The sequence below is a fragment of the Macaca mulatta genome, chromosome 16 (genome assembly GCF_049350105.2).
Source record: "Macaca mulatta isolate MMU2019108-1 chromosome 16, T2T-MMU8v2.0, whole genome shotgun sequence".
Taxonomy (NCBI): Eukaryota; Metazoa; Chordata; class Mammalia; order Primates; family Cercopithecidae; genus Macaca; species Macaca mulatta.
The window spans coordinates 88165532-88178343 of NC_133421.1; the positions used below are offsets into that span (position 1 = coordinate 88165532).

Sequence of the window (12812 nt, forward strand, 5' to 3'; positions counted from 1 at the left end):
ACAATACTCCGTCTCTTTTTTTTTTTTTTGGAGACAGAGTCTCGCTCCGTACCCCAGGCTGGAGTGCAGTGGCGCGATCTCGGCTCACTGCAAGCTCCACCTCCCAGGTTCATGCCATTCTCCGGCCTCAGCCTCCTGAGTAGCTGTGATTATAGGCGCCTGCCATCACGCCCGGCTAATTTTTTGTATTTTTAGTAGAGATGGGGTTTCACCGTGTTAGCCAGGATGGTCTCGACCTCCTGACCTCATGATCCGCCCATCTCAGCCTCCCAAAGTGCTGGGATTACGGGCGTGAGCCACCCCGCCTGGCCAATGCTTCATCTTTGAGAACATCGCTTGCCTGCTACACTTACCCAGGGCTTCCACGTCCTTCAAGGGGTCAACCCCGGGGGAGAGGATGAAGAAGATTGGCGTGGAGGGGCTGCTCTCCTCGTAGGACTTAGAAAACTCGACACTCCGGCCTTCCACGAACTTGCTGCCCATCTTTTCCTCCACGAAGTTCCTAGGGGTGGAATGCATCAGAGGCAGTGGAACCCGAGGCTCTGGGCCAGGGCAGGGGCCTTGGGGTGGGCTCTGGGCCAGGCAGGAGGGCCCTTTTTTGGTGGACTTTCTTCAGCAGGACAAGGCCCGTGGCAGGAGAGCAGAGTCTTTACTGGGCTTTCCTTTCTGCGAAGGATTGGCCTTGTTTGCCCCGGGCACCCTTTCTTTCCCGAGGGGCCCCGCACTGTGCTCCTCCTTGGAGCAGTCTAAGCAGGTGCAGGGAGAGACCAGCCTTGGAAGGCACCCAGGGTCAACTGCGGGGGGCGGGGGGCTGAGAAGGAAGGAAGTTCGGATTAGAGCAAGGCTTTAGTGAGCCTAAACAAGTCAAAGAAAAAAGCAACTTCAGATGATATAAACACCTGTCTCTACAAAAGCCCCAGACTCTTTCTAACATGACCCCTGTAAGTCTGGGGTCAGTCGGGGTCTCTGCTAATCCTCCCATGGAGGACCTAGTGATGTTCCCATGATCTTTGGATCAGGTGTCGGCCTTTCTCCTGTGATCACAGAGGGCTGAGCTTACAGTATGTGGAAAGAATGAATCACCTGAGCTAAGATTAGTAAACTTGCCGGGTGTGGTGGCTCACACCTGTAATCCCAGCACTTTGGGAGGCCAAGGTAGGCGGATCACTTGAATTTAGGAGTTTGAGACCAGCCTGACCGACATGATGAAACCCTGTCTCTATTAAAAATACAAAAATGAGCCAGGTTTGGTGGCACAGGCCTGTAATTCCAGCCACTCAGGAGGCTGAGGCAGGAGAATCGCTGGAATCCGGGAGGCAGAGGTTGCCGTGAGGTGAGATGGCGCCACTGCACTCCAGCCTGGGCAAGAGAGCGAGACTCCACCTCAAAAAAAAAAATTTTTGTAAGATTTTAGTGGCCAGCTGGTCTCTGAAAGGAGGAGCAATGGCCGCATCCCGAGGGGTGAGAAGTGCTCATCCCTGGGCACGTGAACACCTGAGTGTTCGAGAGTCTGGGTTGACTTTCAGAAGGGTCTGCTCACACTCAGGCCACCCAGCGCACCTCAGCTCCTGTGGTTCAACCAGGAGTCAGCTGGCTAGTGCCTCTCCATGCCCTTGGGACTTTCTGGGGACACCTGGAGCTGCTATTCCTTTCCCTGCTCTGGCCTTTGCTGGCTTCTGTCTGGTGTTCTGAACCAGGGCCAGCCTCAGGCAAAGATGGGGAGGAGTTGCTCCTCCTGAAGGCCCCCAATTCTATTCAGGCCTCTGGAATGGACTCAGACCCCAGATGCTGTGATCCTTGTCTAGGAAGGAACTTCCAGAACATAGGAAGTCCTGCCCCTAGGCAGGAATGACTCTGGATCACCTTTGCTAATTAGTTGCCCAGGCCAAATGGTCATTGGCTATGGACGAATGAATGACACAGAAGCATGCATGCTGGGTTCCAGTCAGGCCTCACCACCTCTGACGTGGTGGCCTTGACAAAGGAGTGCTGGAGCCGGCTGGTGACAGCTTGCAGCAGACCCGGGCAGCTTGCAGCTGGCCACAGAGGGAGCACTGACACCATCTGGCACGTGCTGCGCGTCAGGGTTTGTGTTGCGCACCCGGCGGTGGTCTGGCCTGGCCTCCCAGTGCCCGTGACCTGTGAGTGTGGAAGTGGAAGTGCTCCCACGGCTGTCAATGCTTCCAACAGTGCCCGACACGAGACACCCTTGGCCAGTGCTGGCTTTGTTATTAGCCACGTCTGTTTCAACCTTCTTGCTTTTAAGGGACCCCCTCCCTGTATAATTAGGGCAGTAAATCTGCTTTGCTCCACGTCATAGAAATGTGAAACATGTCAGGGCTGAGGGATGATCTGGGCTCACGGGTGTTTGGGATGGTCCAGGCCACCGCAGAGCACACAAATGCTTCCGCCGTGGGTGGCTGTTTCCTTCTTTTAGGTGGCCAGAGTGCAGTCACACTGGCTAACTTAGGCGCTTCTCAAAAGCTCTCAGGAGACGGGGAAGGTCACCTCACCTAATCTTCTAGACGAGGAATCAGATACACACTGGGTTTTGTGACCCAAACATGCAAACATGCTGCACTTTCCCACAGGAGAGGGCGTTCCTGCTGTGATGGTCGAGGGACTTTACCTTGGCTTCTCCCAAACTCTGACCCTGCTTCCTCCAAGTTCTGAGTCCGGGACGCAGCCGGCTTTCTCCCTGGACCTTGCTGCTCTCCTGCATCACAGTGACTTCTGGCTTTGTTCCGCCCCCTCCTCCCCACCACTCCCGTCCCTGTCCTCTCCTACCGGGGAAAACAAAGCAAAACAAAGCTACTGTCAGGAGTTAGGCCTCTGCTTTGTCAGGAGGGAATTCTTTAGTTTTTATTTTGAGGCAGGGTCTCGCTCTGTCGCCCAGTCTGGAGTGCAGTGGCACAATCTCGGCCCACTGCCATCTCCACCTCCCGGGCTCAACCGATTCTCCCACCTCAGCCTCCTGAGTGGCTGGGACTACAGGAGGCTGCCACCGCACCCGGCTAATTTTTAGACTTTTTGTAGAGGTGGGGTCTCACTGTGTTGCCCAGGCTGGTCTCAAGCGATCCTCCCCAAAGTACTGGGATTACAGGCGTGAGCCACCGCACCTGGCCATCAGAGGGTAATTCTATTAGGGACATGAGTGTCTTTTGGGAAACCTGGCTGCTTTCAGACTACTTGGGGAAATGAAAAGGGAAGAAGCCAGACAGGCCCCAGGTGCTCTGAGGACGGAGCCCAGGCTCATTTCTGTGCTAAACGTCACCTCCTTCCTTCAACAACCCATCCGTCCAACATGGAAGGGTTTCAGGTCTGGAGAAATTGTTGGTGAAATCAGAACAGTTCTCTTGCAAACTAGCCATATTAATACATCTTTGATTGACTTTACGTTTTGCCACCGAGGTACTCAAGAGTCGAGTGCTGATGGTTTTGCCATTGTTTTCTCCCTCAAAACATCCTAAAAGGACCCCATTGGTATGGCCTCAGTGCACATTCATGTCCACACTTGACATCTTACTTTCAATCTAGGAGGCTCATGTGGGGAGTCTTCTTCCTATCATGTACTGCAGGGCACCCCTCTGCAGTCAGGTTAGCGGGGGACAAGGGGTTCCCCTCATGATGCTCTGAGACATTAAGGATTAATAAGAACTCAGGACTGGAGTCTGCAGCCTGGGGTGGAATCCTGCCTCTGTCCTCAAAGAACTTTGTGTGAAATGATTTAGCCCCTCTGAGCCCTGTTTCGTTTCTGTGTAAAATGGGGAGAAGTTCAGGGGATCAACTCAAGTCCACAGAGAGTCTAGCACAGCAGCTGGGCCGAGCTTCCCTCAGGCCTGGGCCTCGGGGGCGGGGCTGCCGGCACGGCGGCGGGACACTCACTTGACGGCGTAGGTCATGCGGTCCGGCCGCATGCAACGCACCATGCACAGCTTCTGCAGGGCCGTCTTGTTCTTCCACTCCTTGGGGAAGATCTCCTTCTCGGGGGCTTCTGACTCCACCAGCTTTTTCCAGCGCTTGGCAGATCCTTCGATGTCGCTGTCCAGGTTTTTGAACTCGTCCATCTCCGAGAGGGCCTAGGGGCAGAGGCAGCAGGCCCTGTGACTCTTCCCACTTACCCGCGTCCCGAGAGCCTTCCTGTACAGTTCGTTCGAGGAGGAGAGGCCACTGCCCTCCGAGGAAACTGAGGCTCTGGGATAAGCCAGCCCGAGAGGCCGGCCACCAAAGCACGAGCTGTCCGTGCCCAGCTCAGGCATCCCAGGACAGTGCCGGGAGCCTCCTTGGTGGGGTCCAATGTGGGGACGTGAGGCGTGGGAGGGACCGGGGCTGCTTCTCTAGGGGTCTCTGGAAATGAGGCCATTCTAGCTCAGGGGACAACCTTCTTCAGGTTTCTCTGAGCAGTCTCTGAGCAGACCTTGAGACTCGAGGGTCCCTGACGGTGTCCAGGAATCCGAAGAACAAAATTTTAACTTGCCACTTCCCTTACGCTGGGAAGGGGGGTGGCTGGGGGAGGGGTGGTAAGAGGCCCTGAGGCCTCTTCTGGCCCTCAGAGGATGTCACTCTCTGCTTGCTGTGTGCAGGACTCAGGGACCTAACGCATGTCACATTCCCTATAGGAATGCAGAATTATCTGTGAGCTGGTAGCCAGCCCTTCTTGGTCTCCATCCCCATCTGTGGGGCCTCCTTGCTTTACTGAATTGTGTGGGCCACAGAGCCTGGTATTCTGGCCTTGTAAACATCCGCAGCATCAGCTGGAAAGGCTCCATGGGTGGAAGAAAGCACAGCGTGTTCAATGTCTAAAGACAAACCTTGATCCCGCCCCAGCCTTGGTGCTGCAGGAAGTCCACTGGGGAGACCACCCCAGCCTTAAAAGGGAACCGCAGGAGGAAATCCAGCTCCACTGGGTTCAGCTCCTTCTTCATGGACAGGACCTGGGGGAACATGGAGGTGTACACGCTTAATGCAGCCAGTAAAACCTCAGCAGCCCTGAAGATGCGTGCTGGACCCGAAGAGGAGTTCACACTCCTGGCCTGCAGGGGGCGCCCTGTTCTGCCCCTTTGGGTTGGGGTAAAGTTTTTTTTTTTTTTTTTTTTTTTTTTGTGCAGTGGCCGGATCTCAGCTCACTGCAAGCTCCGCCTCCCGGGTTCCCGCCATTCTCCTGCCTCAGCCTCCCGAGTAGCTGGGACTACAGGCACCTGCCACCTCGCCCAGCTAGTTTTTTGTATTTTTTTAGTAGAGACGGGGTTTCACCGTGTTCGCCAGGATGGTCTCGATCTCCCGACCTCGTGATCCGCCCGTCTCGGCCTCCCAAAGCGCTGGGATTACAGGCTTGAGCCACCGCGCCCGGCCGGGGTAAAGTTTTATCTTTACCTCGTCTCGCTTTTTAAGTTGTGAAATACACATACCATAAAATTGACCATTTTGGCCGGGCACAGCAGCTCACGCCTGTTATCCTTGCGCTTTGGGAGGCTGGGGCGGGGGGGTGGGTGTGGATCACTTGAGGTCAGGAGTTCAAGACCAGCTTAGCCAACATGGTGAAACCCTGTTTCTACTAAAATACAAAAAAATTAGGCGTGGTGGTACATGCCTGTAGCCCTAGCTACTCGGGATGCTGAGGCAGGAGAATCGCTTGAACCCGGGAGGCAGAGGTTGCAGTGAGCTGAGATCATGCCACTGCACTCCAGCCTGGCTGACAGAGCAAGACTCTGTCTCAAAAAAAAAAAAACACAAAACAGGCTGGGCATGAGGGCTCACACTTGTAATCCCAGCACTTTGGGAGGCTGAGGCGAGTGCATCACCTGAGGCCAAGAGTTCGATACCAGTCTTGAAAAAAAAAAAATTGACAAATTTTACATTTTAGTGTACAATCCAGTGGCATTTCACATATTCGCAGCATTGTGCAACCACCAGCAATCTCTAGTTCCAGGACTTTTTTGTTATCCCTTCACCCCTTGAGCAGTCACTTCCCATCTCCCCTCGCCTCTGAGAGCTGCTCATCTGCCTTCTGTCTAGGGATGCACCCATTTTGGATGCTTCGTATAGACAGAAGCACACGACCTGCCCTGTTTGCATCTGGCATCTTTCACTTAGCGTGATGCTTCCGAGGTTCATCCACATTGTAGATGTGTCAGAACCTCCTTCCCCTGTAAGGCTGAGTAATATCCCATACTTGAATATAACCACGCTGGGGTTCTCCGTTCATCTGCTGATGGACAGCACGTCGTTCTGGCTGTTGTGAATTGGTTGGCTTTGTTGTTTTTATTTTTTATTATTTATTGTTACTTTTTGAGACAGACTCTTCCTCTGTCATCCACGCTGGAGCGCAGTAGTGCAATCTCGGCTCACTGCAACCTCCACCTCCTGGGTTCAAGCGATTCTCCTGTCTCAGCCTCCCGAGTAGCTGGAATTACAGGTGCGTGCCACCATGCCCGGCTAATTTTTGTATTTTTTGTGGAGACGGGGTTTTCACCATGTTGGCCAGGCCGCTCTTGAACTACTGGCCTCAAGTGATCTGCCCGTCTTGGCCTCCCAACGTACCAGGATTACAGGTGAGAGCCACCACGCCCAGCCTTGTTGTTGTCTTTGAGAGACAGGGTATGGCTCTGTTGCCCCCGGCTGGAGTGTAGTGCTGTGAGCATAGCTCACTGCAGCCTTGAACTCGTGGGCTCAAGTGACCATCCATCTCAGCCTTCCAAGTAGCTGGGACTACAGGCGTGCATCACCTCACCTAGCTATTTTTTTTTTTTTTTTGTAGAGATGGGGTCTTGCTATATTGACTGGGCTAGTCTCAAACCGCCTCAAGTGATCCTCTTGCTTTGACCTCCCGCAATGTTGGGATAATAGGCATAAGCCTCAGTGCCTGGCCTCATCTGGCTTTTGGCTGCTGCGATTAATGCTGTTGTGAATGCTGGTGTACGGGAATCTGGACAGATGCTGGACACCTGTTTCCAGGTCTTGTGGGTGTGTGCCCAGAGGTGGAATGCTGGGCCATATTCCATACCATCTTGTCACTTGTGCATACTGGCCCTCTGGACCTCCTGTGGGCAGGGTCTGGGTCATTTTGAAGTGGTGTACTGGGCAGCTAACCTGGCACTCTCTGTCTCAGATGGGCAGCAGGTGGCTGGGAGCAGGGGTAATGGCCACTGCCATCTCCTCAGTCAAGTACCCAAAGGGTCTGTTTTTCAGATCCCATAGAGAGTTTCTTCCTGAGCCGGACTCTTTCTTTTGGTCACACAAAACATTCCTTGGGACCAAAGAGAATGCTTTCTGCTTTCTACCCTGGAAAATGAGGGGGAGCACTGAGAACTCTTATCCTGATGACCTCTCAGCCAGGAGAAAATCTCACAGTGAGCCTGTGATTCAGAGATTCACATGTAAAAGGAACCTTCATAATATGGACCCCATTGGTTCAGAGTTTGAGTTTGAATTAAAAGCTAGGCTTAAACTGATGCCCAACCTATTTATACAATTAGTGTTGCCCAGCCTGGGCAATATAGTGAGACCCTGTCTCTTTAAAAACATTAAAAAAAATTAGGGCTGGGTGCGGTGGCTCATGCCTGTAATCCCAGCACTTTGGGAGGCCGAGGCGGGTGGATCACCTAAGGTCGGGTGGATCACCTAAGGTCGGGAGTTTGAGACCAGCGAGACCAACATGGAGAAACCCTGTCTCAACTAAAAATACAAAAATTAGCCGGGCATGGTGGCATATGCCTGTAATCCCAGCTACTCAGGAGGCTGAGGTAGGAGAACTGCTTGAACCTGGGAGGCAGACATTGTGGTGGGCTGAGATTGTACGATTGCACCGCAGCCTGGGCAGCAAGGGCAAAACTCTTTCTAAAAAACAGAAAAAAAAAAAAAAATTAGCCAGGTACAATAGTGTACACTTGTATTCCCAGCTACAGGGAGGTTGAGGCAGGAGGATCACTTGAGCCCAGGAGTTCAAGGCAAGCCTGGGCAACATACTGAGACTCTCTACTAAAAAAAAAAAAAAAAAAAAAATTAATTAAAAAATTAAAAACTGCCTGGCGCGGTGGCTCAAGCCTATAATCCCAGCACTTTGGGAGTCCGAGACGGGTGGATCACGAGGTCAGGAGATCGAGACCATCCTGGCTAACCCGGTGAAACCCCGTCTCTACTAAAAAATACAAAAAAATAGCCGGGCGAGATGGCATGCGCCTGTAGTCCCAGCTACTTGGGAGGCTGAGGCAGGAGAATGGCGTAAACCCGGGAGGCGGAGCTTGCAGTGAGCTGAGATCCGGCCACTGCACTCCAGCCTGGGAGACAGCGAGACTCCGTCTCAAAAAAAAAAAAAAAAAAAATTAAAAACTAAAGAATTGACCAGGCATGGTGACTCACCCCTATAATCTCAGCACTTTGGGAGGCTGAGGCGGGCGGATCACGAGATCAAGAGATTGAGACCATCCTGGCCAACATGGTGAAACCATGTCTCTAATAAAAAGACAAAAATTAGCCGGGCATGGTGGCGTGCACCTGTAGTCCCAGCTACTAGGGAGGCTGAGGCAGGAGAATTGCTTGAATACAGGAGGCAGCAGTTGCAGCGAGCCAAGATCGTGCCGCTGAACTCCAGCCTGCCATTAGAGCAAGGCTCCGTCTCAAAAAACAAACAAAAACACTAAAGAATTAGCCGAGTGTGGTGAGCAATATAGCAGGACCCTGTCTCTATAAAAACATTTAAAAATTAGCCAGGCACGGCAGTGTACACATGTATTCCCAGCTACAGGGAGGTTGAGGCAGGAGGATCACATGAGCCCAGGAGTTCAAGACCAGCCTGGGCAACATAGTGAGACTTTGTCTCTACTAAAGATAAATAAATAAAAATAATTTAAAAACTGAAGAATTAGCCGAGCATGGTGGCACATGCCTGTAGTCCCAGCTACTGAGGAGGCTGAAGTGGGAGGATTGCTTGAGTTCAGGAATTCAAGGCTACAGTGAGCTGTGACTGCACCACTGCACTCCAGCCTGGGTGACAGAGTGAGATACTGTCTCAAAATAGCAGCAGTAACAGCAACAACAAAAACTAGTGTTTCCAACCATACTTATGGCACAGTGTAAACAAAATTGCAGAGGGGCTGTGCTATGGTTTGAATGTGTTCCCCAAAAAGCATATGTTGGAAACTGAATCCTCAGTGCAACAGTGTTGGGAGGCGGGGCCTGAGAGGCAACTGGGCCATGAGAGCAGAGTCAATGGCTTAATGTCATGATCAATGGAGTGGGTTTGTTACACAAGGAGTTTGGCCCCTTTTGTGCTCTCTCTCGCCCTCTAGCCTTCCATCATGGGATGACACAGCAAGAAGGCCCTTGACAGATGCCAGCACTTTCATATGGAACTTCCCAGACCCCAGGACCATGAGAAATAAATTTCTATTGTTTATAGATTACCCAGCCTTGGGTATTCTATTATAGCAGCACAAAACAAATTAAGACAGGCTGTTTAATCAGTTTCAGAGAATGCAGATCTTTAAATATTTTAGCAGGACTGTATAAAACAGGAGGAATATTTGTTTATTCATACACTTATTTCTTAAGAAACATCACTCACCCCACAGTGGGCTAAGCACTAATGGAGGACTATTTACTCAGCACAACTTATATGTAAAATGACATTTCCTTGTGAAATTCTCCTTGCCACACCACCCCTTTACTAGCTCCCATTGGAATAATGTGCCAGCTTCCCAAATATTGACTAAGAGAGCCCCAGGCCTGTTCCACATCAGGCATCTCAGACTTTACAATCACCTGGGTATGTTGCTAAAATGCAGGTTTGAAATCACCAGGTTTGGGTGGGGGCCCAAGAATCTGCCTTTCCACAAAGCTCCCAGGGGTCACTGACACTGCTGGTCCACGGACCACACTAGGAGAAGTGAGGCTAGACATTACCTGAAACGTAACCTGTGCCAGGAAAATGAGTTTGTCCCTCTCGAAGAGCCCCCGGGCGGTGTACATGTAGACGGAGTAGGTGATCTCGTCCGTCAGGTTGATCACCCGCTGCTTCACCTCACTGGCAGGGGTGGTCCTCTGGATGGCTTTCTCAAACACCACGTTGAAGGCCTGCGGATCCGCCACCCAGAGTCATGGAGATGTGCAGAGATGGAGCCTGCCACCACTCCCCACCACCACTCCCTGCCGCCTGTGGTGGCCTCCAGTTTGTTTTGTTTGAGACAGAGCCTTGCTTCGTCACCCAGGCTGGAGTGCAGTGGCGTGATCTCGGCTCACTGCACCCTCCGCAGTGAGGGAGGTTGCCGTGTTCAAGTGATGCTTCTGCCTCAGCCTCCCTGAGTAGTTGGAATTATAGGCATGCACCACCACGCCTGGCTAATTTTTGTACTTTTAGTAGAGACGGGGTTTCACTATGTTGGTCAGGCTGGTCTTGAACTCCTGACCTCAGGAGATCCACCTGCCTCGACCCCCCATAGTGCTGAGATTATAGGCATAAGCCACCATGCCAGGCCATCCAGTTTGTTTTGATTGGGTTGGGGGTGCCTGGAGGCACCAGGGGAAGAGCAGGGAGGAGGGAGCAGCTCATACCCTCTCCTGAGGAGAATGGGTGTAGGACTGATGGGGGCCCCTGGCTCCCCCACTTCCAGCCCCGTCTGCAGGCTGGACCAGGTCTGCCCTCTGAGGGTGGCCCTGGCACTGCCTGATGGCTGTGCGGGCAACAGACCTGGCTGTGGAGCCCAGATGCAGCCCCACCTTGAGGGAGGCACCCAGCCCCAGCTGCAGGGCGCACCTTGAGGGAGAACTGGTAGATGGGGTTGATTTTGTTGAGGTCGTTCAGTATGAAGTAGAGCAGAGATGCCCGCTCTGCAGCTGGGCGGTAGTTCTCTCTCGCCTCGTTGATTTTAACTTCCGTGATTTTTGCCTCCACCACCTCGACACAAACAAAAGGGGTTTGAATGACACAGCAGATGGGCTCATTCCCAGCCACCAGCCTCGCTCCCTGGGAAGCTACCCAAGGGCTCTCAGCAGCAGCTGGGTGCAGGATGGGAGCTCGGGCCCCTTCTCCTGCCCTGGGCCTGCTCGGGCATGTATGACTGAAGCTGCTTTTCTCCTTGCTGGTGGGGGAGGCGCCGATCGCCCGTGGCCCAGCCTCCCATGCCCCGGCTGTCAGGGCACGTCACCGAGGCAGCTCTGACCTTCTCCTCGATCTCGCTGGCTGTGTGCTTGGTGGTCTCCAGATTCTCCACCAAAGCTGTGTCTCCCAGAAAGTTCCCCGAGGCAGCCGACAGACGGGCCAGGAGCGAATCTTCCAGCTCTTTCAGAACAATCTTAAATTCGTTTTGAGACTTGGTGAGGTTCGCCTGCAAGGGGAGATGCGGTTGTCACTGCATGGCCTGGCTCTGTCTGCCGGGCACCCAGGCCTCCCTCGGGTAGCCGTGTGGCTGAGCCACGGCTCAGGCTTTGAGCAGGAGGAACGAGCTCAGGGGCTGCAAAAGCAGAGCCCCTGGAACCTCAGAGAGGCCCTGGGCCTGCTCCCAGCCTTGAGGCTTCCTGTCACGAAGACTGTAGGGGGCAGAATGGGGACAGGCGGGCCTGGGCCTCCTGAGCCCATGCACTGTGGCGGGCGGAAGGGCTGGCAGCCAGGCCATTCTTGCAGGGCAGCGCTCTGGAGCTTAGAGCCCCCTGAGGACCGCTGTGACTCATGTTCTTTAAGCAAAGCAGTCATGTGACTTAGAATTAAATTTGGGAGCTGGAAGAGGGGACAGCGGGGAAGGAAATGACCCATCCTGTCGTACGAGAAGCTGCGATGCCCCGGGACATACTGAGGCACCTTCAGAGAGAAGCAACAACACACACCGGGCTGGTGGCCCTGCTCGGGGCCTCACGGTGACCCGGCCCCCTCTGCGTGGGACGGCCCCTCCTCCCGTGTGACCGACCTTGAGGCCGTTACCTTCAGCTGTTCTAGATCTGGGCGCTCTTTGGCCACCACAGCGGCCAAGAGTTGGTCCTCGAGTCCATCCCTGGTGACCAGGAAGTTGATGAGGGTGCACTGAGCCTGCATCTCTGGCTTGTAGTGCGGGTTGAAGTACTTGGTGTGCAGGATCAGGCGGAACTTGGGGTGGTACTCCACCTCCTTGTCGCCAATCTTAATGTACCTGGGGTTAGCGGAGGAAAGGGTTAGTGGGCCTCCCAGTGGCCAGGGGAGAGGAACACAAGCACAGACCACCTTTCACCCCCGCCCCAGGCCAGGCCGCCACCTTGAGCCCTCCTTCTGGTCCCTGGAAGAGCACTGCACCTCTCCTTGTCTGGTCCTCCTCCCCGGCCTGTGACGTGGGCCCTTCTGCGAGATGCACCTGCTCTTTCCTTGGGTGGTCAGGCTCATGTTTGCAGCAGGGTTTACGCCCCTCTGGCTGCACGCTGTGCTCCTCTGGGAGCCCCGACCCAGACCCATTTGTAACATCAGTCCATCCTGGAAGCTCCCAGGACTGCAACCCGGGGTCTGCTCATCCACTGTGGGGGGTGCCTCTCTCCGACCCTACACCCTCCTCTCCCCTCTTTGTAGCTGGGCTCACTTTGAGGGGCCTCTGGCTAACTTAACCCCTCAGCACTCACACCAGGCCCTTCCCAGAGTCTAGGACCTCGGCATATCGATTTGCCACCCTGTTCTGGGTTTCTGCATGCATCTCTGCATTTAAAGGTGGCTCCTGTCAGCTCTGACATTTACGTTTTTTTAAGGTAGATTTAATTTTTTAAAATTGTAAAGTGAATAATGCGAGCTCCATGCATCAACTGATGAGTGGACAAACAAATGCGCACAGCCACACGTGGAATGTGATCCTGCCATAAAGAGG

At 53.5% G+C, this 12812-nt stretch overlaps 1 protein-coding gene across 1 annotated transcript in view; it reads right to left on the minus strand.

Moving 5' to 3' along the window:
• DNAH17 (dynein axonemal heavy chain 17) overlaps positions 1 to 12812 on the minus strand; it is a 150931-nt gene that overhangs the window by 18592 nt on the left and 119527 nt on the right. The window contains exons 66-72 of the mRNA XM_077973073.1: positions 11912 to 12116; positions 11157 to 11321; positions 10751 to 10891; positions 9901 to 10071; positions 4812 to 4934; positions 3886 to 4079; positions 354 to 502 (exon numbers count right to left, since the gene is read on the minus strand). Coding sequence (XP_077829199.1) covers positions 354 to 502; positions 3886 to 4079; positions 4812 to 4934; positions 9901 to 10071; positions 10751 to 10891; positions 11157 to 11321; positions 11912 to 12116 — 1148 coding nt within the window. The remainder of the gene's footprint in view (positions 1 to 353; positions 503 to 3885; positions 4080 to 4811; positions 4935 to 9900; positions 10072 to 10750; positions 10892 to 11156; positions 11322 to 11911; positions 12117 to 12812) is intronic.